This window comes from Channa argus, chromosome 20 (assembly GCF_033026475.1).
Source record: "Channa argus isolate prfri chromosome 20, Channa argus male v1.0, whole genome shotgun sequence".
Classification (NCBI taxonomy): Eukaryota; Metazoa; Chordata; class Actinopteri; order Anabantiformes; family Channidae; genus Channa; species Channa argus.
The window spans coordinates 675,121-701,979 of record NC_090216.1 but is presented as its reverse complement, the minus strand read 5'-3'; the positions used below and the strand labels follow the sequence as shown (position 1 = coordinate 701,979).

Sequence of the window (26,859 nt, the reverse complement as noted above, 5' to 3'; positions counted from 1 at the left end):
GGTGACTTTTTCTTGCATGGTAAAGGGTTACTACAATTAAAATTCTTCAAAATAATAAGTTTTGAATGGGACACATTGAGTTTAATCTGTAACTTTAAAAACAACTAAAACTAAAAACCTTTGTTTTACTGTTCACTACCAACAGTTAATCATCATTTAGCTGAAAATTTCCAGCTATAGTAAAACCTGGTGTGCTGCCAAACAGCTGTTGGTGTAGACAAATGATTGGACAGGTGGGAAACTTTGGCACCGCCCCATGAGCTGGTGTCTCGGTCACCTTGAGCCCTCACATCAAAACGAGCGAGCAAAAAAGTGAGCAGACTGACTTTTTCACATCATCACAAATCTGACAATGAAGGTGAGCAACTTTATTAGTGTTTTCTGGGTTAAATGAGGCTCTGACATTCTCTAACTGTAATTTTCTCGCTTTGTTTTTGGTTGTATGTTATTCGTTTATATAGGTTTCACATATTGGACCTTTTTATATCAAATAGTTTTTTTTATTATTGTCAGTGGTCGTGAAGATTCTCAGTCATCGAGGTTTGGTTATCCGACAGTTAAATCATGTCAACTGGATGACTTTTCCTTGGTTAGAAACGTTTTGCTACTTATCCAAGCAGCTTCTTCAGTCTGAATGAAGTGGCTGGGATCCCAGTTATATCAGCCAGAGTAGCCTTTGTTCCACACTGGCCTGAATAGGCTCGTTAAGGTGGGAGGTGGGAACATGGTGGAGTCATCAAGGTGTAATGATTACGACCCTAACTATCAAAATCCCTAAGATGGGGGTCATAAGGTGGGGCTCTCTGTGTGCATGTGTGAAGTTGTCTTGATTTTCCTGGAGATGGATGAAAAATGGGAGACAGGTTGATGGCTCCTCCTCCATGTGAACACAAATGGCTTCACGTTCTCCCCTCATACCATTTGTCTTCTCAGAGGTGCTGATGTTTACACTGCAATGCATCAATTATTACAATGCAATAATATCACACTCCAACATTTGCTTTTTCATTCCTACTAACTAAATGATCAAGTAGTGAAGTGATGTTTTTTTTACAGTAAATATGACAAAAAAATTTTTTAAGTGGATTTCTCCTTGAATCTGTACATGAATTAAACTTAATAAAACCTGAACCTATGAGATGACGGCGATTGTTAAGATCTGAACTGTGAACCAGATTTAATCTCACCATTCAGTGGTTGTTTTGTGCTGTTATCAGCTCCGCAGATAGAAGCTTTGATCCTGCCCAACCTGCCTGATGGCTCAGAAGGTTATTGTCATGGTTAAAATATTAAACCATAGGTTTGTTTCGGGAAAGGTTACAGTGCATTTACAGTTACTACACTGACTGTTCTACCAGAGTTAATATCAGGAAATGGTACAAGGAATGAGCCACTAACCTTGGACTTAATTTTAATCAAACCTGCAGTGTTGGTTAAAAACCTTATTGTTCCTGCTGATCTTTGGAATCTGTTACTGATTTATACAGCCTGGGACTGATGCATATCTGTCCAACAAAACACAGGCAGGCAGTACTGAGACAATCAAAACCTTCTCCCTTTGGATAATTAAAGGAGTTCCACAAGGTTCTGTTATAGTTGTACATGAATTGAAACTCCATGAATAAATGTGGAGCAGCAAGACTGCAGGGATGGTTGTGTCGGTCGGTTTAGGCTGAGTTATTTCAACTTGAAAGAAAACTGGAAAGAGAAAAACTTTCTCTAGATGAAGAAAGGCTCATGTAAATGCACATGGATACTGAAACCCTGAACACTAAGTGTAAATTATCATGTGGACTAACCCTAGTCCACGGAGTTATTGTGGCTCCACTTTAGCAAAAGGAATGTGAGTTTCTTCTGGTTTTCTCTTGATTATGAGAAAACGGACCCCCAGCTACAGTGCTTGTTTTTCTTTTGTGGTCAGTATGTGTGGGGTGGCTGTAGCTCAGTTGGTGTGGCAGTTATCTCTGGGTAAGACATTGGATCTAACAGCCCATCCCCATACCCAGCTGTGCAGTGTTGATCCAGTAGAAATCCCGCTAGACATTGGGGAGGGTTGTGTCAGGAAGGGAACTCGCAGGATAAGGCAAAGGGACAAAAAAAAAAAATTGTGTTGTTTTATCTTTTAACTTAGACATGTGATACTCACATCTCCACAGTTCCAGGTCTTGATCCTCCTCTTCCTCCTGGGTCCACTGATGACCCACTGTGTTCCCCTCATCCTCCCACTGGACTGCAGTGACATATCTAATCAAGACTACAGTCGACCCAGTGGAGTGTACACTATCTATCCCATTGGTGGAAAATCTGCCGTCCAGGTACAATTCACCTATCTGAGACACAGGTTGATGTTGGTTTAAACCATTTGACCACAGTGAGATCTGACAGAAGCACAAGCGGCTGATACAACAGTAGTATTAGTACTGAATGAATGTGTTTGTGTGTAGGTGTACTGTGACATGAATACAGTAGGAGGACGATGGACTGTGAGTATTTTGACTCTTCATTTCTCACTTCTAAACCCCTTGTCTGAAACATAAACTGTCAGACGTCTTGTCTATATAGCTGCTTAACCCCCCTTCATGACACCACCTCCCCAGGTGTTTCAGAGGAGAATGGATGGCTCAGTGAACTTTTACAGACCCTGGGATCAGTACAAGATGGGCTTTGGTAAAGCTGCTACGGAGTACTGGCTCGGTGAGGAACAAAATTTAATTTGTCTTCACAAAAATAACTTGGTGTGTTTCCTGTTGTCATAGCAGCAGCTTCTTAAACTAAGCTGTAACTATAATTTATATTTGGGGGACACATCCCCCCCAATATTCAAATATGCTCCCCCTGCCAAAAGTAGTTAGTGCTTCTGATAGGAAGGTGTCAGAACAACAGTTTGTAGTGTAAAGGGCTGTGCATGCAAAATGGGAGGAAACCAAACCAGTAGAGACAGTGTGATGCTTTGGACAATGTTCAACTGGGAAACCTTAGGCCCTGCCATTCATGTTAATGTTACCTTGACATTTACCACCTACTGCTGCTGACCAAGTACACTTTTTTATGAAGAGGGATTCCCTGATGTCAGGGGTCTGTGCCAGTAGGATAATGCACCCTGCTACACTGCAACAATGGTTTAAGTTTAAGGTGTTGACTTGGCCTCCAAATTATTCAGATCTCTGTCCAATCGAGCATCTGTGCATGCAGTCCAGTCCATGGAGGCTCCAAATCACAACTTACTTCTAGGACTTTCAAGGATCTGAAAATACTCTTTACAAACCCTGATTAAGCCTGTTACAGGCTTTGAGAGCAGATAAACAATTTATTGCTGCGGTACTCAACCGTTCAATTGTGTCACTAATGGTTTCAACTATTCACTCATTCAACAGCACACTGTCATTCTGGATAAGTTCATAATAACATCAATCAGCAAAGATGAGAATAAACAGGATTATTGTAGCCTGAACTTTAGCTCACAATTATTTTGCTTTAAGTACCGTATCTCCCTCTTTGCCCCTCTCACAGTCTGAAACAGTTTGTATGTTCGTGTTCAGGTCTTGAGAACCTCTTCCACCTGACTCTGAGGAAAAGGTATGAGCTGCTGGTGGAGATGGAGGACTTCAGTGGAAACAAGGTGTTTGCTCGTTACACCTCGTTCTCCATCGACCCAGAGACCTACGGATACAGACTGCATGTTTCTGGATTCATTAATGGAGAAGCAGGTCGGTTAGTAGCAGCAGTTGAAGCGTATGTTACAGAGGAACTGTAGCAGAGTAACCATGGTGCTACTGCTCATTAATAGTTAAATAATGTACTGTCACTAGCAGCAGTGATTCTACAGCCTTTGTTTTGTAGGAGACTCCCTGATGGCTCATAATGGACAAAAGTTTTCCACCTTTGACAAAGACCAGGACTCCTCATCAGGCAACTGTGCCAAACTCTTCCTGGGGGCCTTCTGGTACAGCAACTGTCATCATGCAAACCCCAATGGAGTTTATCGCTGGGGGGCTGATGGCACTATCTATGCTGTAGGAGTGGAGTGGAGTTCTTTAACGGGTAACAACTACTCCCTGAAGAGCATCAGCATGAAGATCCGTCCTGTGCACTAAATGTACAGACATATCAGATGGTGATGCTTCTTTCTCTTTCATTAATCATCTAATCTCACAATGAAACGTATTTTCCAGAATATAGCCACTAACATAACAAAGCAAACAGTTTTTTCATAACACTTTAAAAGTTTTAAAGAAATCGAGATTATTTGTAATTATTCTTCAACTTCAAACAATCACTTTTCTTAAGAAGAATCTTTAAATCAAAACATATACAAACGCATCCCTGACAGCTGGTTTTGTGCTACAAACTGATTTCCTGTGCTTAAATGATGCCGTGCCCTCACACTAACCACCTCTATCACAAAATCACTTTCTGGCATGACACCAGTCTCGTGTTGAATTCTGTTCCCCATCAAAAGGTTTCGAAGGGTATTTTCATGTTAAAGGAAATTCGTCTCATCAACCTGTCTCCATCAGTTATGTGTCCCTGCTTCTACCACTTTAGAGGCAGTTGGATCACAGTGTAGTTTACTTGTCCACAACATCTACTCAGGTTATACAGAGGAGGCCTGTCAGGACGAAGAAAACAGTTTATACCATCTAGCTGGTTCTTGACCAAGTGAAGCAAAGTTCCTATATGGCATCATCAGCAAACTGGAAGGAGTCCAATGTCCCCTGTGTTATATTTTCTAACTTTTCATGTGTTGTTAATGTTGCCCAACCTTATCACCCCGCCCTCACAGTGCCACAATAGCATGGATTTTGGACAAATCAAGAGCACAAGATGTTAGACTTCATAATGTTTCGGACACAATTCGTACTAATACAGGAGCTCCACAGGGAACAATTATGCCACACTGTATACAGCAGATTGCAGACACAGCAGGTGTCATGTTATCTCCCAAAATGTTCAATGTTGACAGGACAAAGGAATTTCAGATTTTCAGAAAAGGAAAGGCAGCCCTTCACCAATCCTCACAACAATCAATGGACTTAGAGGGAGGTCTCAGAGAGGCTCATATAGATGTGAAATTAAATTAGTCAGAAAATGTTCATGCAGTGTTAAAACAAGCACAATCCAGATTGTCTACATGTTCACGAAGAAGCTGGTTCTATTATTAGACTGACTCCTGACTCATTCGACTGTTTTGAGAAAAGGAGCAGAAGGCGAGCACAGGTCACACTTCAGTCTAAGAATGTTCCTCTGTTTGGTGCTGAGAACTAAGGGCTTAATTGTAATGGATTTGATAGGAACTTGAATAAGAATGTTATTAAATGCATTAAAACACCTTTCACATTTATTTGTAACTTATCTTTGCAAAAGTTTTTTTTTTTCTCTACTAAATACATATTTTCCAACTATAGACTTGTTACCGTGTTACCTCAATTCTTCACAATTCAGTAAAACTATTAGCAGGTAGATTTAAACAAAACAGGTCTACTTCATTGGCTATATTTGAGTTTACAGAAAAGATATTATTACAAGTAAAATGTGTAATCTTTCCAGGGTGATGGATTTTATTCAGTTTGCTGCTGATACAGCATTTAGTTTTCACTGGCACTACTCTTGAACACATTTTGGACGTAATACAGATTTGAAGGATTTCTTTATTAGGAATAAATGATCACAAAACTGGGTATTGATATGCTGACCCTGCAACTGGTGGATGACGGCTCTACTTCCTGAGCCACAACCACCCCCTTACATTGAAAAGGCTTAAAAGGGGGTGCAAACTAAACCTTAAATCCAAAATAGCCTGGCACATAATAAAGTATATCAGAACATAAATTAGCTAAAGCTGTCAGCTCCTCTTCTACCTGAGCAGGTGAGTTGAACAGCTATCCCAGGTGAGCAGGTTCTAGCTGAGTCAGCTTCTACAGTCCAGGAGAGCAGACTCATGGCCTCCACACTGGAACTCACTGACCCCCCACACCACCACCCCCACCCCCCACACACACCCCAATTTTACATTTACAGACAATTTTACATTTACACTCAACTACCATTTTGGACATTTTAAAATATACAACATACTGGAGCTTTAAGCAAATCCTGGGGTGGTTTGCAGGCGTGTGTCAGGGTTTATGTTTGAGTGTCTTGAGTGTTTGCAGGTGGATCAGTACACCATCAGCAGTAATGCACGTAGCCCAGTCTAAAGAATCACTCATAGACCACAATAAATATGAATAATCTTTAAAACCATTGTATATTTGTGTGTTACATTTTGGCTGGTCCTCACTTCCTCAAAGGGTTATTTCACAGCAAAACTTATTTTTGGGTTTAAAGTTGGGTTTAAGTTTGGATTAGGAGCTAGGGATTGTGTTATGTTATGTGTTATTGAAGTACAAGTGTGTGTAAAATATATAAAGGGTTTTTTAAGGATTTAGAAAATAAATGCACAAATACAATAAAATAATAAAAACAAAGTGAACCTTGAGCCCAGACATCAGAACAAAAACAGACTTTGCAGTGAACAGACAGACCAACTTCATCCTCTTATCACATCAGAACTCAGACAATGAAGGTAAGTTTGAAGCTTAATTAGTGTTTTCTGGGTTAAGTGACTTTGTGTATTTTACCTTTTGTTTTTGTACTTCTATAAGTTTTACATATTGTACCTTTTGACATTAAATGTACTTTCAGTGTCAGTGGTGAAAAGCAAATGAATTGCACTTGCTCAAGAACTTTATTAAATCGTAATTTAGTAATTTCCATGTATCTGAAGCCACTGTAACTTTGCAGAAGCAAAATCTAATGAGCCAACAAACAGTGTTGCGTTATTGTGGATGAAGCAGCTGTCAGAACATAAAGTGGTTAAAATCAGCTCCACCTTTACTGATGTTTAGACACTAATGCATCAATTTTAATCCAATAATACCACATTCTGTATCAGTTCACTGTTGTTTGCTTTTTATTGCTTTTAACTAAAGTTTCAATTAATAAATACAAGTAATTGTTATGATTTTTCACAGTAACTAGTCAGACATCAGGTTTTGAAGTAGTTTTCTCCTTGAATCTGTACATGAATTAACTGAACAAACCTGAACAGTTCAGATTTATGAACCATCTACTACCATTTTGGACATTTTAAAATATACAACATACTGGAGCTTTAAGCAAATCCTGGGGTGGTTTGCAGGCGTGTGTCAGGGTTTATGTTTGAGTGTCTTGAGTGTTTGCAGGTGGATCAGTACACCATCAGCAGTAATGCACGTAGCCCAGTCTAAAGAATCACTCATAGACCACAATAAATATGAATAATCTTTAAAACCATTGTATATTTGTGTGTTACATTTTGGCTGGTCCTCACTTCCTCAAAGGGTTATTTCACAGCAAAACTTATTTTTGGGTTTAAAGTTGGGTTTAAGTTTGGATTAGGAGCTAGGGATTGTGTTATGTTATGTGTTATTGAAGTACAAGTGTGTGTAAAATATATAAAGGGTTTTTTAAGGATTTAGAAAATAAATGCACAAATACAATAAAATAATAAAAACAAAGTGAACCTTGAGCCCAGACATCAGAACAAAAACAGACTTTGCAGTGAACAGACAGACCAACTTCATCCTCTTATCACATCAGAACTCAGACAATGAAGGTAAGTTTGAAGCTTAATTAGTGTTTTCTGGGTTAAGTGACTTTGTGTATTTTACCTTTTGTTTTTGTACTTCTATAAGTTTTACATATTGTACCTTTTGACATTAAATGTACTTTCAGTGTCAGTGGTGAAAAGCAAATGAATTGCACTTGCTCAAGAACTTTATTAAATCGTAATTTAGTAATTTCCATGTATCTGAAGCCACTGTAACTTTGCAGAAGCAAAATCTAATGAGCCAACAAACAGTGTTGCGTTATTGTGGATGAAGCAGCTGTCAGAACATAAAGTGGTTAAAATCAGCTCCACCTTTACTGATGTTTAGACACTAATGCATCAATTTTAATCCAATAATACCACATTCTGTATCAGTTCACTGTTGTTTGCTTTTTATTGCTTTTAACTAAAGTTTCAATTAATAAATACAAGTAATTGTTATGATTTTTCACAGTAACTAGTCAGACATCAGGTTTTGAAGTAGTTTTCTCCTTGAATCTGTACATGAATTAACTGAACAAACCTGAACAGTTCAGATTTCTAAAGAAATGTTGAGATTTTGATTTTGACAAAACTGGTTCAACAGTGTTTAAATACTTTTTATTAGAAACTGAGGAATCACTTCTTTACTGAAGTACTGCTACATTAGGACCTAAAAGTAAATTTTACTGCATCTACTGCAGTGGAGTAGTTCAACTGAATTAATTCATTTGAAGTGGTGGTAGTGTTACATATAGTGGAGTACTTTTGTAACTTTTGAGTTTGTGTTTTTCTGCCATTAGAATAATTGAATTCCACAGATGAGAAACAACACGGCAGTGCTGGTTGAAAGCCTTATTACTGTTGATCTTTGGACCAATGAATTATGCAGCCTGGGACTGATCATAAAAAAATGTTTAATATTTGGATAATTAAAGGTCCACTGGAATTGAAACATGAATAAATTTGAAGATTCAATTTAGCATATGTAGATACAACTAAAGCTATAACATATGGTAAAACGGAGCCCTGGGTACCCAGAGACCCAGTGGTCTCTTCTGTGGTCAATGTGTGTCTGTGTGGTAGGTTTTGTTTTGTCTTTTAACTTTTGTGTAAGATTTGTGACTTAGACATGTGATACTCACATCTCCACTGTTCCAGGTCTTGGTCCTCCTCTTCCTCCTGGGTCCACTGATGACCCACTGTGTTCCCCTCGTCCTCCCACTGGACTGCAGTGACATCTATAATCAGGACAACAGTCGACCCAGTGGGGTGTACACCATCTATCCCATAGGAGGAACATCTGCTATCCAGGTACAATTCACCTATCTGAGACACAGGTTGATGTTGGTTTAAACCATTTGACCACAGTGAGATCTGACAGAACCACAAGCTGTTCTACCTGATGTTTTTGATACAGCAGTAGTATTAGTACTGAATGAATGTGTTTGTGTGTAGGTGTACTGTGACATGAATATATTAGGAGGACGATGGACTGTGAGTATTTTGACTCTTCATTTCTCACTTCTAAACCCCTTGTCTAAAACTATACAGCTTCTTAACCCCCCTTCATGACACCACCTCCCAGGTGTTTCAGAGGAGATTGGACGGCTCAGTGAACTTTTATAGACCCTGGAATCAGTACAAGATGGGCTTTGGTAATGCTGATGGAGAGTACTGGCTCGGTGAGGGATACAATTCCATTTGTCTTAATGAATTTGAATTCATCTTTTTATTGCTTTTTATTGCTTTGTATTTGTCAGAAAGTTCACATGAAGTCTGAGAGAAGTGTCAAACATTTAGACTGATCCCCAGTAACTTAATGAATTACACTGATTATCTTGTTCCAATGGCACCAGGAAGTAAGTGGGATATATCAGGCACCAGGTGAACATTTTGTCCCTGAATTTGATGAGCAAGCCTAAGTAAGTGAGAAGTTTGACAAGGGCTTAATTTAATCAAGATTTGATGTCTTAAATGGTCAAAGATGAGAATAAACAGGATTATTCTAGTGTGAACTTTAATAGCTCACGCTGTATTGATCAGGCACAACATAATGACCACTTTAATCCAATACAGAGGCTCTGCTTTGAATTCTACTTTTACAAGGTCATAATTTCTAATTTTTTTAAGTTGAAAATGTCACGAAGCTGATAATTCCACAATGTGTTTATTGTTGAGGTCATAGTGGATGGTGGAGTCCTACTGGAGCATGTTAAAAGAAAAGGTGGTTCTAAAGTTTTGGCCACCATATTTAAAATGAATGGGGTACTGTATCTCCCTCTGCACACTTTACATTTCTGATATAAAAAACTTTTATATATGGTGTTCAACTTATTACAACTAGTCAAATTTTATCTCTTTGACAATCTTCACAAATATAATGTAGAGTTGGTAAATTAAAACCCCTTTTGTTTGAAACAGTCTTTATGAACCAGCAACTCTGATGTGTATGTTCGTGTTCAGGTCTTGAGAACCTCTTCCACCTGACTCTGAGGAAAAGGTACGAGCTGCTAGTGGACATGGAGGACTTCAGTGGAAACAAGGTGTTTGCTCGTTACACCTCGTTCTCCATCGACCCAGAGACCTACGGATACAGACTGCATGTTTCTGGATTCATTAACGGAGAAGCAGGTCAGTTAGTGGCAGCAGCTGCAGCGTTTGTTACAGAGGAACTGTAGCAGAGTAACCATGGTGCTACTGCTCATTAATAGTTAAATACTGTACTGTCACTAGCAGCAGTGAATTTACAGCCTTGTTTCTGTAGGAGACTCCCTGACGGCTCATAATGGACAAAAGTTCTCCACCTTTGACAAAGACCAGGACTCCTCATCAGCCAACTGTGCCAAAAGCTACCTGGGGGCCTTCTGGTACAGTGACTGTCACCAGGCAAACCCCAATGCGGTTTATCGATGGGGGGCTGATGGCACTATCTTTGCTGTTGGAGTGTCTTGGAACCCGTGGAAGGGCCACGATTACTCTCTGAAGAGCATCAGCATGAAGATCCGTCCTGTGCAGTAAATCTCCAGGACAAACATGCCGGAGAATATCAGATGGTGATTTCTTTCTCATTCATTAATCGTATCATCTCCCAATGGACCTTTCTTTCCTAAATCAACAACAAACCAGTTTGTGTCACAAGTTAAACATTTTGTTAAGAAATAATATTAAATATATTAATAGTAGTCATAATTAAACTCAAATATACATTTCTTGTTAAAATATAATATTTAAATTTTAAAAAAGGAAACATTGAAATTATTAAATCTATTAAATCTTTGTTCAGTTCAAGACTAGCAAATAAACATTCACACATTCATCTGAATATTTCCAGCTATGGGAAAAGGTGGTGTGCTGTCAAACACCTGCTGGTGTCGAGGAATGATGAGACAGGTGGGAACCTAATGGAGGATCCAGATAAACAGATCCACTACATTTCCAGTTATTTGGCAGATACTTTTATCCAAAGCGACTTGCAAGTGAGGCACAAAGCCTCGACTTCTTCCCCTCCAGATTCTTTAGCTCTACAAACAGTATAACACAGGTTATACAATTGATCCAAATTCCCTTAATCGATCATTCCTCCATCCTCAACGCTCACTTATTCCAGATGTGGATTTAAGGACGTCCCAAGGTCTCAGTTTAGCTCTGAGAATTGAGGAGTGATGTTTGAAATTTTTTTAATTAAGGATACAAAGGAGCACCTCTCACAGTCTTTTACTGGAGTGACACACCCCTCTGTTTATTTATGAACTGAAAGCCAATAAATGTACATGCAAATATGTTTATTGAATTATTATATTGAATGTTTATTGAATAACCCATTGCATTCATCTGTACAAAAGCTGCTATATAAAAACATTACTGATTGATTGATTGAAAATTGACCTCAACAACTCTGAAGTCCGACTGACATCCAATTCAGCTGAGCTGGTGTCATCAGAAACAGACGTTGCTGCAGATGATCCTGTCTCTAACGACATATTTCCTCATTTCCAATCTCGTCCTTTTCTTGAATCCCAGCAGTGGAGGGTCTATTTGGCTGTACTGATGGAAACCACACCATGCTGGACGGGTTTTAGAGTGCAACCTGAGCGTTCTGCTTTGAGTCTGGCTTCTGCCCTCTGATAGTCTGGAGAGACATGGAAGCACATGGTTATGATGTCACTCCACTCTTCAGTTTAATAGACACACAGATTCCTTCATTTCAGAATAGTAGCAAAATTCCACCCGTAAAAAAAAAGAACACTGTGAGGCTTTCCAGCATTTTCATAATCTTTCTCAGATTATTAGACATTTACAGTTAGTTTTTTGAGTGAATACATTTGCACATTATTTTACATACACACAAATATTATTTACAGTCACAGATTTGTGCACAGACACAAGACTGAGTACGCACACACAAATCCCTGTACGCATACAAATAATTGTGCTACTTTTCTACACCCATAGGGTCATACAGGCAACAAAGATGTGTATAATACCTGATGTGTGTAACAGATGGCAGTAATGAAGGACAGCAGACTCAGGAGCAACATCACCACTCTGATGATAAAAACCGTTGGATCTGATGAAACATTGGCAGGGGTCATAAATCACACGACCTCAATAAGCAGCAGAAAATGTAATGATGTTACTGTAAATCCCCTAAAAGTTTAACATGTGGCATTTTGATCTAGTTCTCGTACGGTCCAAACAGTCCTGGAGTTGGACCTGTTGCATTTTTAATCATGTTTTCCAAACCTTTACTGTGCGTAAACAATTACAAACCATGATTTAGCAGATGCCTTTATCCAAAGTAACTTAAAAGAAAGTAAACAAAGTCAGTGACATTTCAGTTTGACTTACTACTTCAGTTTACCTGAGACAGTGAGAGACAGCAGGCGGCTCTCTGAGGAGAAGTTATGAGAAAAAACGTAGACGCAAGTGTAGTTTCCTTGGTGGGCGGGCTCTGCAGCAGGAAACAGGAAGTCAGCAGAGTGATTGACAGCTGGCAGGAAGTACTTGTGTGTTGTGTTGGAGGAGGTGTAGGTGAGCTGGAAGGAGCCTCCTGGGTATTGTGGCTGGGTGGTGCAGCTAATGGTGAAGTAGAAGCCCCTGAGCACACTTGCATATCTCTGCTGCTGCAGCCCGTCCATGGAGGACACGGAGATACCTGGCTGAAAAAGCAGGTCTGTAAACAGAGAGAGAAAAGGCTGAGAAATGATAAGACTGACATTTACTCTGTAGGAAGAATTGCAGCCATTGTCATTCATTTGAATATTGGAAGGAGTGGGTGGGTGGGGTCTGCAGAATGATTGAGGGTTGTGTGGCAACAAAGTTGAATCTAGCTCAAGTTTTGCAGCAATTCATCAAGACATCAACCACGTAAACACTATGATGGTTGATTACATATGTGCAGATGTGCATTACATTCTAAAGATGATGATACATTTTTAATCAGCCAAAAAGGATTCATGTCACACCACTCTTCAGATCTCTACACTGGCTTCATGTAGCTGCTCACATGAGGTTTAAAGCTCAAAAAACTGCTGAAAACAGAACTCTTCCACATCTTCCTAGGCACTTAAATCTATTATATCTAAAAAACAAACAAACTTTCTTTCTGTTCTTCCTTACGCTTGCATCTCATGAAATGTAAAGACTTTTCTGATAGGACTTTGCTTTGATGTTTTCTCCTGGACTTAGATTTTTGTTGCAGATGTTTTATACCAATCTGTTTCGAACAGTGAAGTCTTTTTTGCTGGTATCTGCTGGGGCAGCAGCATCAAAGCAACTAACACTAACAAAGCATCAGAGCAGCTCACATCCTCTCCACAAGCTGCTGGTCAAACAGCGGAGCAGCTTTAGCAAGAAGCTTCTTCAAATCCGCTGTGACAAACAACTGTAGAAGAGGTCATTTCAGCCATCAGCCATTAGTCTGTACAATGACTCTGTGGTGTCAGGAGACAGATCTTCAGCATTAGAAAAGTGAAGGGGCGGGATGTAAAGGAGACTGGAGCTTCAGACCAACAAGAGAACAAGCAACTTTTAAGTCATAGAAGTTTCTAGAAAGTAAATATGTCTATTACATGAAAACATATTGCTGCTCACAAATGTTCACCTCTGCTCTTAGCTGAGCTTCCACTACTGTTTCCCACAACTTCATTGTTTGGCTCATCAGCTTTATTCCTCTGTAGTTGCCACAGCTCTGCTCATCTCCCTTGTTCTTAAAAATGGGCACCAGTACACTTCTCCTCCAGTCCTCAGCATCCTCTCACTCTCCAAGATCTTGTTAAACAAACTAGTCAGAAACTCTACTGCCACCTCTCCTAGACACTTCCATACCTCCACAGGTTTGTCATCAGGGCCAACTGCCTTTCTACTCTTCATCCTCTTCAACGTCCTCCTCACTTCACTCTTACTAATCTTTGCTACTTCCTGCTCCACACCAGTCACCTCTTCTACTCTTCGTTCTAAAGAACTGACCCAGTTTAACATTGTGTTTACAACTGTATTCTTTGGTGCACTAAATGATAAAATAGTACTCAAACTTTCAGTGTCATTAGGTTTGAGAAAGTCACATACAGAAGAAGCTTGAACATTAGCAGAAGGCTGTGTCTCAACACATTTAACTCAATAAAATTGTCAAATTGTTAACATAGAACATGTCACTGTAAACCACAACCTTCATTGTGACAGAAGAAAGAAGAAACATGAACCATTAATATTATAGATGGTACTACTGATTACCTGAACAGGTGATTTCCAAGATAAAGGAAGAGGAACCAGATGAAGCACACTCCCTCAGGACATATCCAGAGTGAACACAGTCTGAACTGATCACCCATACAGATCTGACTGAGGACTCATTTCTGCTTCTTGTTGAAACAGCAGAGCCACAGTCCAGTTCTCTACAGGCCACAGCTGCTTCCTTCAGGGTCCAGTCAGATCCATCCACTGGTCTCCACTTTCCCATGTGTTTCACCTTCAGTCTCCCTGCACAGCGGCTGGTTTCTCCCACCAACCTGACAGGTTCTGAACAGGAAGCAGAGTCATCAGTAAAAGACTACAGTGAGGCACATTACAATAGAAATCAACTAAAGCTGCAGCTCCTCTTCTACCTGAGCAGGTGAGTCCAACAACTTTCCCAGCTGAGCAGGTTCTAGCTGAGTCTGGACTTCTACATTCCAGCAGAGCAGACTCATTGCCTCTGCAGTCGAACTCTCTGGTCCACATTGGAGCGTCCACTTCTCTATAGAGCTCCCTCTGGTGGATTGAAGGAGGCCCACAGCCGAGCTCCCTACACACCACCTCTGCATCCGGCTGATCAAAGTCAGCTTCACACACTGAGGACCATGACTGGTTAGACTTCACCTCCAGTCTGCCTGAACACAGACTGATCCCATTCACCAGCCTGACAGAATCTGGAGAGACATAAACTTTTTATTTGCAGTCACCAACAATCAATATGATTTCCTGAGGTTTACAGGTGGATAAATCCAGATTTCAGTCATAGATGGCAATGAATAAGTGAATAAGATTAATTTAAAACCAGTATAAAAGTGTTACGTAAAAATTTATTTCTATATTTAATTTAGCTCATGTCACCTTAAAAAATGTTTAAATCAAACTGCTGATAAAATATATGTTGTCACTTGCTAATAAATTAAAATTTAATCAATTTAAATTTTTCTAAGATTTTGTTTGCTGTGAACCTCAAAGTGTGTGGGCTTCAGTTGATTATGCCCATGAGCATCAGGCTGCCTATCATGTCATGTACTTAATTCTGGTGCTGCATTCTTCAAAGGACAAGATCTGTGCAGTCTTTGTAGGCATTTTGCTGCCCTACAGCATGTAGACCACAAAGGCTGAACCGTGAATGAATTTCTGTTTAAGTCTGCAGCTGATCAATAACATCATGTAACTTAAGATACAAAAACTGTTAGAAACCTGGTTATGCGTATTCATGGCAGCGAAATCTGTATTCTCCTGGAGAAGTCTAACTGAGAAAATCAGGTTTCCTAATCTCCCATCCCATTTTCAGAATCCAGCGTTACTATTTACATGATATTTAAGAAACCAACTTCCAACTTTTGAAGTGTGAAATTCAATGTTTTAAATAATTTCAAAACACCACAGGGTTAGAGTACAGTTAAGTGATGGCATAGCAGCTTCCCCGCAATGACTTCATTCCACCCCAAATCACCTTTGTTTTCTTCTCCAAAATATGAGCTCTTTAATCTTCATCCCAAAACACTTAACACCCACACCACCAAAAATAATAAAAAAACAACAAATCACCCAAATCCCAAACTAAAAGTAAACATAAAATTAGGGTCTTTTTCAGTTTGTTCATAACAATCTGTAAAAATCTAGGTAAAATGGTGAGATCAGCAAGGTGACTATGAACAAAGTACAAGGTCCACTTTCCACTCACCCCAACCGGTCAAGCCAGATGGCCGCCCACCCTGAGCCTTGTTCTGTTGAAGGTTTCTTCTGTTAAAGGGAATTTTTCCTCTCCGCTGTTTCCTAGGGCTTGTTCAAGGGGGAATTGTTGGGTTTTCTATATATATCTTTAAAGTCTTTATTCTGTAAAGTGCCCTGAGATGACTTTGTTGTGCATTGGCGCTATATAAATAAAGCTGATTTGAATTGAATTGAAAATTAAAATAATGTAATGCTCCACTTAGGGTATGAGCAGTATGAGAATGATGTTCAAAGCTGTGGTAGTTATGGTTGACTATCCCTTGATAGGGCTTAAAAGCTCCTTCTAAGACAGGAAGGTCTATCTATAAGAATTAAAATGAAGTCAACATTTAAAAATCTGAAAGTGGTGGATCAGTAGGTTTCTGACATGTATGCTGATGAACGGTACCTACCTAAGCTATTAGTGCTCCTACAGAGGTTGCTGATGAGACTTTGTATGAGCCTTAGGGGCAGGCGGAAATCCGTAACATAGTACACGTGAATTTCTTTGGGATCAGAGGCAATGAGCTCCAGTTCATCTTTGTTAGCGTCACCCACACCTGAAAGAAAAAAACTGTCTTATTACTCTTTTTAAAAATCCCAAAGCAAAGATAACACTTTGGTTCCCTAATAATATTTACTTGATAACTGAACTAAACAATAATTGATAGGCCATACTGATGATTTTAGTTTTACTTTCTTCTTGCTGGGCACCAGTTGGTTGTTGTTCAATTCAGCCTACTATGAAAACTAACTTTCCACAAGACCTCAAAAAGATTTTTGACTTCATTTTCATGACATAAAGTAAGATAAATGATACTTTCGATACCTACTGGCTAACATTTTCAGTGGGATAAACAGTAGCATGTTCAGTTGATATTAATATCACTTTATTTCTGTTGTTGTAAAATGTTGTGGTAAATACTGTTCTCTGCTGTGGGTTTGAGTGCAGCCCTTTCATGGAAGTCAGCACTTCCTTCCTCCCACTCAGCAGCAGGTTTGTTTAATTTAAATTAACTCAATTGTGATGGCCTAACGAGTCTTTCTTAAAGCAGTAGGTTTCAGACACAAATGCTTCAACAAAAGACTCATTACTTAAAGCCTAGATCACACAGATGTACTGGTACTGCTGCCAAACCATAAATTACTTGCTGCTGCCATGGTACAAATATTATTCATATTGAGCACTGACAAGATTGTATAAACACCTGTTTATACATTATCTAAATTATTATTTGGATCCCTTTTTAGCTTATTCAGCATGTTGAATTGGGGTAACATGGGGTTCACTGAGGTGGGAATCAAACCACTGACCCAGTGGTTCATGGACAGCTCCTCTACCAGCTGAAATTCAGTTACTTCCAACACATCAACGTTGTAGCTCTAGCATACCATAACTTTCCTGGCTACACTTTTGTTTTCTCACTTTTCAAACCGAAAAAATGAATCACCAATAGTGTAGACTTCAATGCCAGTGTCTTTTAGGTCCTGTGGGGCGAGGACAGCAGCATCAGTGGACTCTCCGTCAGTGATCAGCACAGCAATTTTTTGAGAGTGTGCACGCATTCCAACGTTGGGTTTAAAATTCTTATGGAGGACGTGTTTCAGAGCACGTGCTTTAAAAAAACCAAAAAGTATTAGTGAAGTGAAGTTTAGGGAGTTGATGCAACAAAGATGTATTTCAGTAAAAAACATCAAAGCTTCTAATCCCATTGTGACCTGCCTGCACCATTAAAGTTAACATTGGGTAAAAACAGAGAACATAATTGACTACGTATGCAAAGAAACAAAACAATTCTTATTGGTGCCTGTATTTTAGGGGAAGGGAACAAGAACAAAGGAAAAAATATGGTATAAACATAATATTTAAGAAAAACTGTTAAAGGTGTCAGCGCTTTTTAATTAAAATTGTAATACTTTTAGCTTTTTTAATTTTAAATCATTAAAAAAATCATGCTGTGCCTTTACAACTTCAATATCACATTTTTTAAAATGATCAAATATTATGTCACATTCACTGTGAGATTTTAGCCTATTGGTTCCTTCTATATACAATGTAGTAACTTCATTTCTTGTTCCCTTTTTCCCTTTTATTTCCTCCTCTGTATACTTTAGTAGTATTCTGAAATTCTATTATGACATAAATAATACAATGACATAAATAATGTCATTGTAAATATTACAGCCATTATTTTTTAGAAGCTTAATTTGTCATTTTTGAACATTTTGTTTTTGTCATAATCCTGTAATTGCTACAGTCAGTAGATTTCCACAATAACTGACCATTCACACCTTTTTTCTGAAGATACTTTGTAATCATGTTTAAATAGTTAGTGGCTACATTTTATTCACACATTTTTGTAATAACTCATACAATAGATACCTAAAAATCATATTTTGAACAAAATGCCAATCACTAACAGCTTCAGTCCTTCCAAAGATGAAGAAGACGAACACAAAAGGTACATTTTTGTCATGTAGCATTCAGTCACCTGTCTTTGTGCCTGCACCTATTTGCTCCACCTTGTCTATGGCCTCCAGCAGGGACTCTTTGGTGGTGTGGGTGTTCAGATTCCACTCAGTTCTTGGGCGGGTACTGAACTGTGTCAGGGCTGAGGAAAACACACAGGTGACACAAGATTATTTTAAAAATGTGACGAGACTCATCTCATGTACAAAGTGCTTCACATTAGCTTATAAGATTATTAAAATGATTATTAAATCATTATTAAAAATCTGATTTAAAAGATGTAAAAGTTTGAACAGTGTTTAAAGCTTCAGTTTTTGTGGGTTGGTTCAAATAATGTGTGTGTAGCATGTAAATAAATCCACACGTTTAATTTTGTGTAGCACAAAGTGACCATGGATGCAGCTTTAACTTTGTAAAGAGACAACTGAGTCTACAATAGATAAAATGTTATCAGGGCAACTGTTCAATGTGTGAAGGAATTCATCTTGCAACTGGTGTAGTACCCAGAGAATCCAGACCAGCTGTTCTAGGACCTGCAAAAGTGTGGTTGTGTTTGAAGACATCTGTTGGCTGGAGTGAACATGACACTGTCATATTAAATTAATGCTATAGCTGTTGTAACATGTCATAGGACACTCAGTTAAGCAGGGATTCTTAAGGAAAATGACCACTTTTTACTATTTACTGCCTACACCGAACCCTAAAGCACAACCTCTGTGGTTGGAGGACTTGTTGGACATGCAGCGAGACACAGTCTGAGGGCCAATGAGAACTTTTAGTGGCAGATTAGTCCACAGATTCTGTGGCTGAAGTAAAAAACTAGTAAGTATTACTACAATCTTTACTTTTTAAAAAAGCACTAGGTGTAAAGCAGCAAGAAAGTATTACCATAGTAAAAATATTACCAATCTGGACTCTGTCTGGCCCGATGTCAAAGGTGTTGACCAAGTTAGCGACAAAAGACTTGATGTCGTTAAAATCTTTGAAGGTGATGCTGCTGGAGCCGTCCACCAACAGCACAATGTCAATCTTGTCTGTGGTTTCACACTGACGTCCTGCAGAGAACCAGAGGATTGTGAGATACATACACAACACTTCGTTTTATTCATTTCCTTTTTAATATTTCATTCATATTCATGAATGTTGAAGTTTTTCCCAGAGCCTCCAGTCTACTTTCCGCCTCCTGCAGTACTTTTGCTAGGATGTACGGTCAAAACACAGCCCACTGCTGACGCTTAAACAAGTTAGAGTCATGTTGCAAAAGGAAGAAACATTTGCGGGATGTATCTCCTGATAATAAGGAACGTCTGTGATAAATCATTTTTAAGTTTAAGTTTACGTATAAGAAAACGAGCAACAAGTGTCTAAAACATCATTATCTCTTTAGAATCTCTGGTCAGTCTCTGGTATACAGGCCGTCACAGTACCTACAGTACCTATAGTTTCCATGGTAACAGACGATGTCTGTCCTTTCACATAAAACCCCAGCTTCATTTTTTCCACACTGGATTAAACAGACCTGCTCAGTTCCGATTTTCCCGTCACATTCTGCTGTTTCCTCTGAACAAACTGTTTGAACTGTTGCCATCAGCGAAAAGGTATCATAGTATTAAAAGCAGGACCAGCAGACTGCTCAACAGCTTCCTACCACAAACAGATTGTTGAACCGGTGACCACTGAGCTTAGTGTCACTTTACTCCACCGGTTGTTATTTTTATCTATTATTTATTTATTTTTACTTTTAAATTTTAAATTTTTTAAATTTGTATTTTTTAATTATTATTTTTACGGTGTCTTTTTTTTAGTAAGAGAGAATTGTACCATTAATCTGTCTGCACTAAATGACAAAAAAGTTGATTGACTGACTTGAAAAATACTCTTAAAGTTGGACCTGGCACCTGCGGCTCTTTAGTGCCACAAAGATGTGGGAGGGGTTTTGGGAGGAGTGCTCTTTATCTCAGCAGTCTAATAACTCAAACACTATAATAAAACATTAACACAATCACATGAAAAAAACAAATCACATTTTTAACACACAAATGTTGAAATGAAAGGTTCTAGAAATGAGCTGAGACTTTTTTCCCTCTTTTCGGCTTATCCTGTGAGTTCAGGGTCGCCGCAGTGGATCCGTGTCCGCATGTTGATTTGGCACAGTTTTTACATCGGACACCCTTCCTGACGCAACCCTCCCCAATTTCTACCCTGCTTGAGACCGGCACTGCACAGCTGGGGATGGGATTGGGCTGTTGCAGGTTCAGTGTCTTGCTCAGGGACACTTTGACATGTGGTTGTGAAGAGAGGGGCACGAACCTCCGACCCTATGTCGAAAGGAGCTGAGACATTTAAATTTTGATAAAGGATCAAGTTTTGTTATCTCCACATTGTCTGACAATGTGGTCTGTAATTAGTGTAATTCAACCTATAGAAGGCTGAGGGTACAAGAGCATCAGGAAGCTTATGAACATATGTTGAAACACACATGTAACAGCTGTTGGGAAGTAAAAGAAGAACCAGTGACAGGGTGTGTTACTGTACGGTGAAGAGAAGCTCCTACCTATTTTGTCTTTCAAAGGTTTGATGTTGAAGTTACTGAGAAATGTCTGGAGCAATGTAAAGTCCCTGACGAAGAGCATGTGAACTTCTATAGGATCAGAGGCAATTACCATCAGCTGGCTTTTATCAGCACGTCCCACACCTAAAAGTAAAACATGTGTTAATACTGACTCTGTAAAAAGATTTAAAATGAAGAAAAAAATTACATGGTCTCATGATAACATGGTGATAATATTGTTTCTCTCCCTTCACTTTGACACATTTTATATCTGTCCAAGTTTGACATTCCTGTTTTTATAGTGTAGGTAGCTACACCAAGCTGGTAAAGTTTGCTTTTCTGTTAATAGTTAATAGTTACTAGTAATAGGAATCCTCTTCATTGTTGCTTGGCCTGTGGACCTGTTAATTTAAAACTTTCTAGATTGAGTATAGATTCATTTCGTAGCATAGATGTACAACTTCGAACAGTGGCCAACATTAGCCTTCTATCTGGGCAGTCAACATGTGTGACCTCCTCCCATTTAATGTGGGTTACAGCGTGCTGGTCACTCCAACCTTCAGGGGATTGTGGTCCACGAAAGATCTCAACTGATACTGTAGGTTATCCTCCGCATTTTTTCTGTGGTAAGGGGATGTCACACCAACTTCTTCCTCACACCTCCAAACCCTGAACCCATCTGCGACCCTTTATTGGAATTTTTGAAAATGATACAGTGGGTGGAGTTGGGCTCAAACCTAGGGGTGTAGAAATCTACAGACACTAGGAAGTGTCCATAAAACTGAGCATTGTCCCTACAAAGTCTGCCATACAAGAGCATGTCTATAAAAGGTTTAGCGTACCATGTTCCTGCTAGTCAGTTATTGGTTTCAGCATGGTCCACTATGAAAATCAACTTAAAACGTGCTTGAATGACTGTGTCATCTATAGCTTGTTACTGGGACAAACACGAAGTAGCATGTTCAGTTCATAGTAATGTAACTTAAATATGACATTTCTGAAGTCATTCACCAATAGTGTAGATCTCAATGCCAGCATCTTTCAGGCTCTGCGATGGTCTGCTGACGTTGTCCATGGACGATCCATCAGTGATCAGCACAGCAATTTTGTGAGAGTCTGCTCGCATTCCCACTCTGGGATTAAAGTTTTTACGGAGGATGTATTCCAGAGCACGCCCTGTAAATGAAAACAAACAAAACAAAGCATTGATGGAATATTACAATTCCCAAGATGCAGTTCCATACAAATCATTAATTTAACCAAAGCTTCAAATTCTGTTGTGAGCAACTTACATTTTCACAGTTGGTTAACTGGGTAACAACACAGCGTGATAATTATATGTTTCTATGCTTTACATGTTTATTATGTTTTATTCTTGGTTTTAATCTGGTGTGTAGCACTTTGACATTTGTTAACAAATATAAATTGCTTTAATAATAATAATAATTAATTTTATTTATAATTATTTAGTCCATGTGCAGAGTAAGAGTTAAACACTAAAGGTGGCTATAGTGAAGAAAAACAGAAGGAAAGAAAGGCAACACCTTAGCAAAATAGAGTCACAGTGTTTACACTAAAAGAAACTTTAGTATTGTAGCGTCTAGAGTGTTATTTTAGCTATTTTATGATAATTGCTGTAAAATCATGCTGTGCCTTTACAACTCCAATATCACATTTTTTAAAATGATAAAATACTATGTCACATTCACTGTGAGATATTAGGTTATTGTTTCCTTCTATATACAAATGCAACCGCAAGGGGGCACAAGCCAGTGTCTTGCTGTACCAGTCCCACGTCTGGATAAATGCAGAGGGTTGTGTCAGGAAGGGTATCCAATGTAAAACACATGCCAAATTAAAAATGCGAATCGTGACAATGACTTCCATACCAGATTGGTCAGGGCCCGGGTTAACAACGATCGCCACCGGTGCTGTTGACCTACAGGGTACCGGTGGAAATTGGACTACTGTTGGTCGAAGATGAAGAAAGAGAGGAGGAAGGTGTGTTCGTAGGCAGAGAGAGAAGAGGAAAGCTAAGAATGTAGGACTGACAGTAGTGACTTTGAATGTTGGGACTATGACAGGGAAGGCTAGAGAGTTGATTGACATGATGCAGAGATGGAAGGTGGATATACTGTGTGTCCAGGAGACCAGGTGGAAAGGTAGCAAGACTAGAAGCTTAGGAGCAGGGTTCAAGTTGTTCTACCATGTGTCAGATAGGAAGAGAAATGGAGTAGGAGTTATACTGAAAGAGGAGTTTGTGAGGAATGTTCTAGAGGTGAAAAGAGTATCAGACAGGTTGATGACTAAAGCTGGAAATTGAAGGGGTGATGTTCAATGTTGTTAGTGGTTATGAACCACAGGAAGGATGTGAGTTAGAAGAGAAGGAGAAATTCTGGAGTGAGTTAGATGAAGTGATGCAGAGCATCCCCAGAGGTGAGAGAGTGGTGATTGGTGCAGATTTCAATGGACATGTAGGTGAAGGGAACATAGGTGATGAGAATGTGATGGGCAGGTTTGGTCTTCAGGACAGGAACGCAGAAGGACAGATGGTGGTAGACTTTACAAAGAGGATGGAAATGGCTGTAGTTAACACTTTCTTCCAGAAGAGGCAGGAACATAGGGTCACATTTAAGAGCGGAGGTAGAAGCACTCAGGTGGACGACATCTTGTGTAGACATTGTAATCTGAAAGAGATCAGTGACTGTAAAGTATTGGTAGGGGAGAGTGTAGCTAGACAACACAGGATGGTGGTGTGTAAAATGACTCTGGTCGTGAGGAAGATGATGTGGACAAAGGCAGAGCAGAGGACGAAGTGGTAGAAGTTGAAAAAGGAAGAATGTCGTGTAGTTTTCAGGGAGGAGCTGAGACTGACTGGACCACTACAGCTAATGTGATCAGGGAGACAAGTAGAGGGGTACTCGGTGTGTCATCTGGAAAGAGGAAAGTTGACAAGGAGAATTGATGGTGGAACGAGGAAGTTCAGGAGTGTATACAGAGAAAGAGTACAGGGCAGCGGAAGGTGAAGATTTAACAAGATCTTGGAGAGTGAGAGGATGCTGAGGACTGGAGGAGAAGTGTAGTGGTTCCCATTCTTAAGAACAAGGGAGATGTGCAGAGCTGTGGCAACTACAGAGGAATAAAAAAAAGGAGCAGGTGGAGGAAAATCTAGAGAGGTGGAGGTCTGCTCTGGAAAACAGAGGAACGAAGCTTAGCTGCAGCAAGACAGAATACATGTGTGTCAATGAGAGGGACCCAAGTGGAACAGTGAGGTTACAGGTGAAGAAGGTGCAGGACTTTAAGTACTTAGGGTCAATGGTTCAGAGCAACGGAGAGTGTGGAAAAGAGGTGAAGAGACGAGTGCAGGCAGGTTGGAACGGGTGGAGAAAAATGTCAGGTGTGTTGTGTGATAAAAGAGTATCAGCGAGAATGAAAGGAAAGGTGTTCAAGACGGGGGTGAGACCAGCGATGTTGTTCGGCTTAGAGACAGTGGCACTTAAGAAAAGACAGGAGGCAGAGCTGGAGATAGCAGAGCTTAAGATGTCACACTCGGTTCTTGGGCCAACTCTTTTCAACATCTATGTGCTCCCACTGGGCCACGTCATTGGCGAGCATGGAGTCTATTTCCACTGCTGTGCTGATGATACTCAGCTCTACGGGAGTCTGAGCCCGACCCCACCGACACTTCTGTCAACTCTCACCTGTTGCCTGGAGGACATTAAGGCGTGGATGACAGAAAACTTCCTTCAGCTGAACAGCACCAAAACCGAAGCCCTTCTAGCTGGTACCACCCATGAGCTTCATTCCTCACCCATAAATTGTATCTCCTTTTCTGGTCACACTATTACCCTCTCGAACTCTGTTAACAACCTGGGTGTCAAGTTTGACCCCCACCTGTCATTTGAAACACATGTCCAACACCTCTGCAAAATTGCATTTTTTCATCTCAGAAACATAGCCAAACTCCGCTCCTCCCTCTCCCTTCGTGATGCTGAAAGGCTGGTCCACGCCTTTGTCTCCTCCAGGCTGGACTACTGCAAAGCACTTCTCATTGGGATCTCTGGCAGGAGCCTTCAAAACAGTGCTGCCAGGATCCTCATGAGGGTGTGGAAACATAAACACATCACTCTGGTTTACCAGACACTTCACTGGCTCCCCATCCACCTTCGCATTGATTACAAAGTCTGTCTACTTACCCACCAGTGCATCCATTGAAATGCCCCACAGTATCTTAAGGAACTCCTCACATTGCAATCTACAACAAGACACCTCCTTTCCACAGACACCTATCGCCTCCACCCCCCCAGATCCAAACTCCACACAATCGGGGACCAAGCTTTCTCAGCAGCTGCTCCATGGCTCTGGAACGCTCTGCCTGAGAACCTGAGGGCACCACAGACTGTGGACTGTTTCAAAAAACAGTTAAAGACTAAAACAAACATTTTAACATTGTAAAGTGATCATTACGTTTTTCTTTAATGCTGTGTTATTTTATGTTTTATATGTTTATTATGTTTTATTCTTGGTCTTAATCCGCTCGTGTAGCACTTTGACATGAGATTTGTTAACAAATGTAAAATGCTTTATAAATAAAATTATTATAAAAATGCCAACACTACCAGCTTCAGTCCTTCCAAAGATGATGAAGACGAAAAGGACAGGTACATTTTTTTCATGTAGCATTCAGTCACCTGTCTTTGTGCCTGCACCTATTTGCTCCACCCTGTCTATGGCCTCCAGCAGGGACTCTTTGGTGGTGTGGGTGTTCAGATTCCACTCAGTTCTTGGCCGGTCACTGAACTGTGTCAGGCCTCAGGAAAACACACAGGTGACACAAGTTTATTTTAAAAAATGTGATGAGACTCATCTCATGTACAAAGTGCTTCATGTTAGCTTATAAGATTATTTTAAACTGCTATGTGATGAAAATATTTAAATTGATTTAAGAATCTGATTTAAAAGATATAAAAGTTTGAACAGTGTTTAAAACTTCAGTTTTTGTGAGTTGGTTCAAATAATGTGTGTAGCATGTAAATAAATCCACACGTTTAATTTTGTGTAGCACAAAGTGACCATGGATGCAGCTTTAACTTTGTGAAAAGACAACTGAGTCTACACTAGATAAAAAAAAAAACATGAAAAGCTTTAAGGTAACTATCAAGGGGCCCACTGTAGCCCCTGAGAGGAGCTATGTTATCAGGGCCACTGTTCAATGTGTGAAGGAATTCATCTTACAACTGCTGTAGTACCCAGAGAATCCAGACCAGCTGTTCTAGGACCTGCAAAAGTGTGGTCGTGTTTGAAGACATCTGTTGGCTACAGTGAACATGACACTGTCATATTAAATTAGTGCTATAGCTGTTGTAACATGTCATAGGACACTCAGTTAAGCAGGGATTCTTAAGGAAAATGACCACTTTTTACTATTTACTGCCTACACCAACCCTAAAGCAAAACTTCTGTGGTTGGAGGACTTGTTGGACATGCAGCGAGAGACAGTTTGAGGGCCATTGAGAACTTTTAGTGGCAGATTAGTCCACAGATACTGTGGCTGAAGTACAAAAACTAGTAAGTATTACTACAATCTTTACTTTTTAAAAAAGCACTAGGTGTAAAGCAGCAAGAAAGTATTACAATAGAAAAAACATTACCAATCTGGACTCTGTCTCGCCCGATGTCAAAGGTGTTGACCAAGTTAGCAACAAAAGACTTGATGTTGTGAAAATCTTTGGAGCTGATGCTGCCGGAGCTGTCCACCAACAGCACAATGTCAATCTT

General features: G+C 39.7%; 4 protein-coding genes across 4 annotated transcripts; 2 read left to right on the top strand and 2 right to left on the bottom strand.

Moving 5' to 3' along the window:
- The first annotated feature begins 261 nt into the window (after positions 1-261).
- LOC137106010 (microfibril-associated glycoprotein 4-like) lies at positions 262-5,101 on the top strand. The gene is made up of 6 exons (XM_067488982.1): positions 262-358; positions 2,157-2,315; positions 2,445-2,483; positions 2,598-2,694; positions 3,540-3,707; positions 3,841-5,101. Exons 1-6 carry the CDS (start codon positions 353-355, stop codon positions 4,092-4,094), a joined length of 723 nt encoding a protein of 240 aa, XP_067345083.1. The 5' UTR covers positions 262-352; the 3' UTR covers positions 4,095-5,101.
- A 2,037-nt stretch (positions 5,102-7,138) lies between these two features.
- Positions 7,139-10,776, top strand: LOC137106011 (microfibril-associated glycoprotein 4-like). The gene is made up of 6 exons (XM_067488983.1): positions 7,139-7,636; positions 8,771-8,923; positions 9,068-9,106; positions 9,198-9,294; positions 10,076-10,243; positions 10,377-10,776. The coding sequence occupies exons 1-6, from the start codon at positions 7,631-7,633 to the stop codon at positions 10,628-10,630; spliced, it is 717 nt and encodes a 238-aa protein (XP_067345084.1). The 5' UTR covers positions 7,139-7,630; the 3' UTR covers positions 10,631-10,776.
- Positions 10,777-11,538: 762 nt separating this feature from the next.
- On the bottom strand, positions 11,539-15,175 carry LOC137106008 (antigen WC1.1-like). Its single transcript, XM_067488981.1, has 5 exons — positions 14,716-15,175; positions 14,345-14,629; positions 12,474-12,785; positions 12,097-12,179; positions 11,539-11,741 (listed from the first exon to the last, which is right to left on the bottom strand). Exons 1-5 carry the CDS (start codon positions 14,828-14,830, stop codon positions 11,688-11,690), a joined length of 849 nt encoding a protein of 282 aa, XP_067345082.1. The 5' UTR covers positions 14,831-15,175; the 3' UTR covers positions 11,539-11,687.
- Positions 15,176-18,544: 3,369 nt separating this feature from the next.
- On the bottom strand, positions 18,545-22,207 carry LOC137106069 (cartilage matrix protein-like). Its single transcript, XM_067489077.1, has 4 exons — positions 22,093-22,207; positions 21,085-21,225; positions 19,436-19,585; positions 18,545-18,672 (listed from the first exon to the last, which is right to left on the bottom strand). Exons 1-4 carry the CDS (start codon positions 22,205-22,207, stop codon positions 18,545-18,547), a joined length of 534 nt encoding a protein of 177 aa, XP_067345178.1.
- Between the last annotated feature and the right edge of the window lie 4,652 nt (positions 22,208-26,859).

Coding starts and splice junctions, on each gene's coding strand:
- LOC137106010 (XM_067488982.1), top strand. Junction 2,316..2,444: donor GTGGAAAATCTGCCGTCCAG/GTACAATTCACC, acceptor GTTTGTGTGTAG/GTGTACTGTGACATGAATAC. Junction 3,708..3,840: donor ATTCATTAATGGAGAAGCAG/GTCGGTTAGTAG, acceptor TTTGTTTTGTAG/GAGACTCCCTGATGGCTCAT.
- LOC137106011 (XM_067488983.1), top strand. Junction 8,924..9,067: donor GAGGAACATCTGCTATCCAG/GTACAATTCACC, acceptor GTTTGTGTGTAG/GTGTACTGTGACATGAATAT. Junction 9,295..10,075: donor TGATGGAGAGTACTGGCTCG/GTGAGGGATACA, acceptor GTTCGTGTTCAG/GTCTTGAGAACCTCTTCCAC.
- LOC137106008 (XM_067488981.1), bottom strand. CDS start 14,830: ATGTGGACCAGAGAGTTCGACTGCAGAGGCAATGAGTCTGCTCTGCTG. Junction 12,786..14,344: donor CTTGGAAATCACCTGTTCAG/GTAATCAGTAGT, acceptor CTCTGTTTACAG/ACCTGCTTTTTCAGCCAGGT. Junction 12,180..12,473: donor GCTGTCTCTCACTGTCTCAG/GTAAACTGAAGT, acceptor ATGTTTCATCAG/ATCCAACGGTTTTTATCATC.
- LOC137106069 (XM_067489077.1), bottom strand. CDS start 22,207: ATGCGAGCAGACTCTCACAAAATTGCTGTGCTGATCACTGATGGATCG. Junction 19,586..21,084: donor ACCTTTGAAAGACAAAATAG/GTAGGAGCTTCT, acceptor GGTTCTCTGCAG/GACGTCAGTGTGAAACCACA. Junction 18,673..19,435: donor GCCAGACAGAGTCCAGATTG/GTAATATTTTTA, acceptor TGTTTTCCTCAG/CCCTGACACAGTTCAGTACC.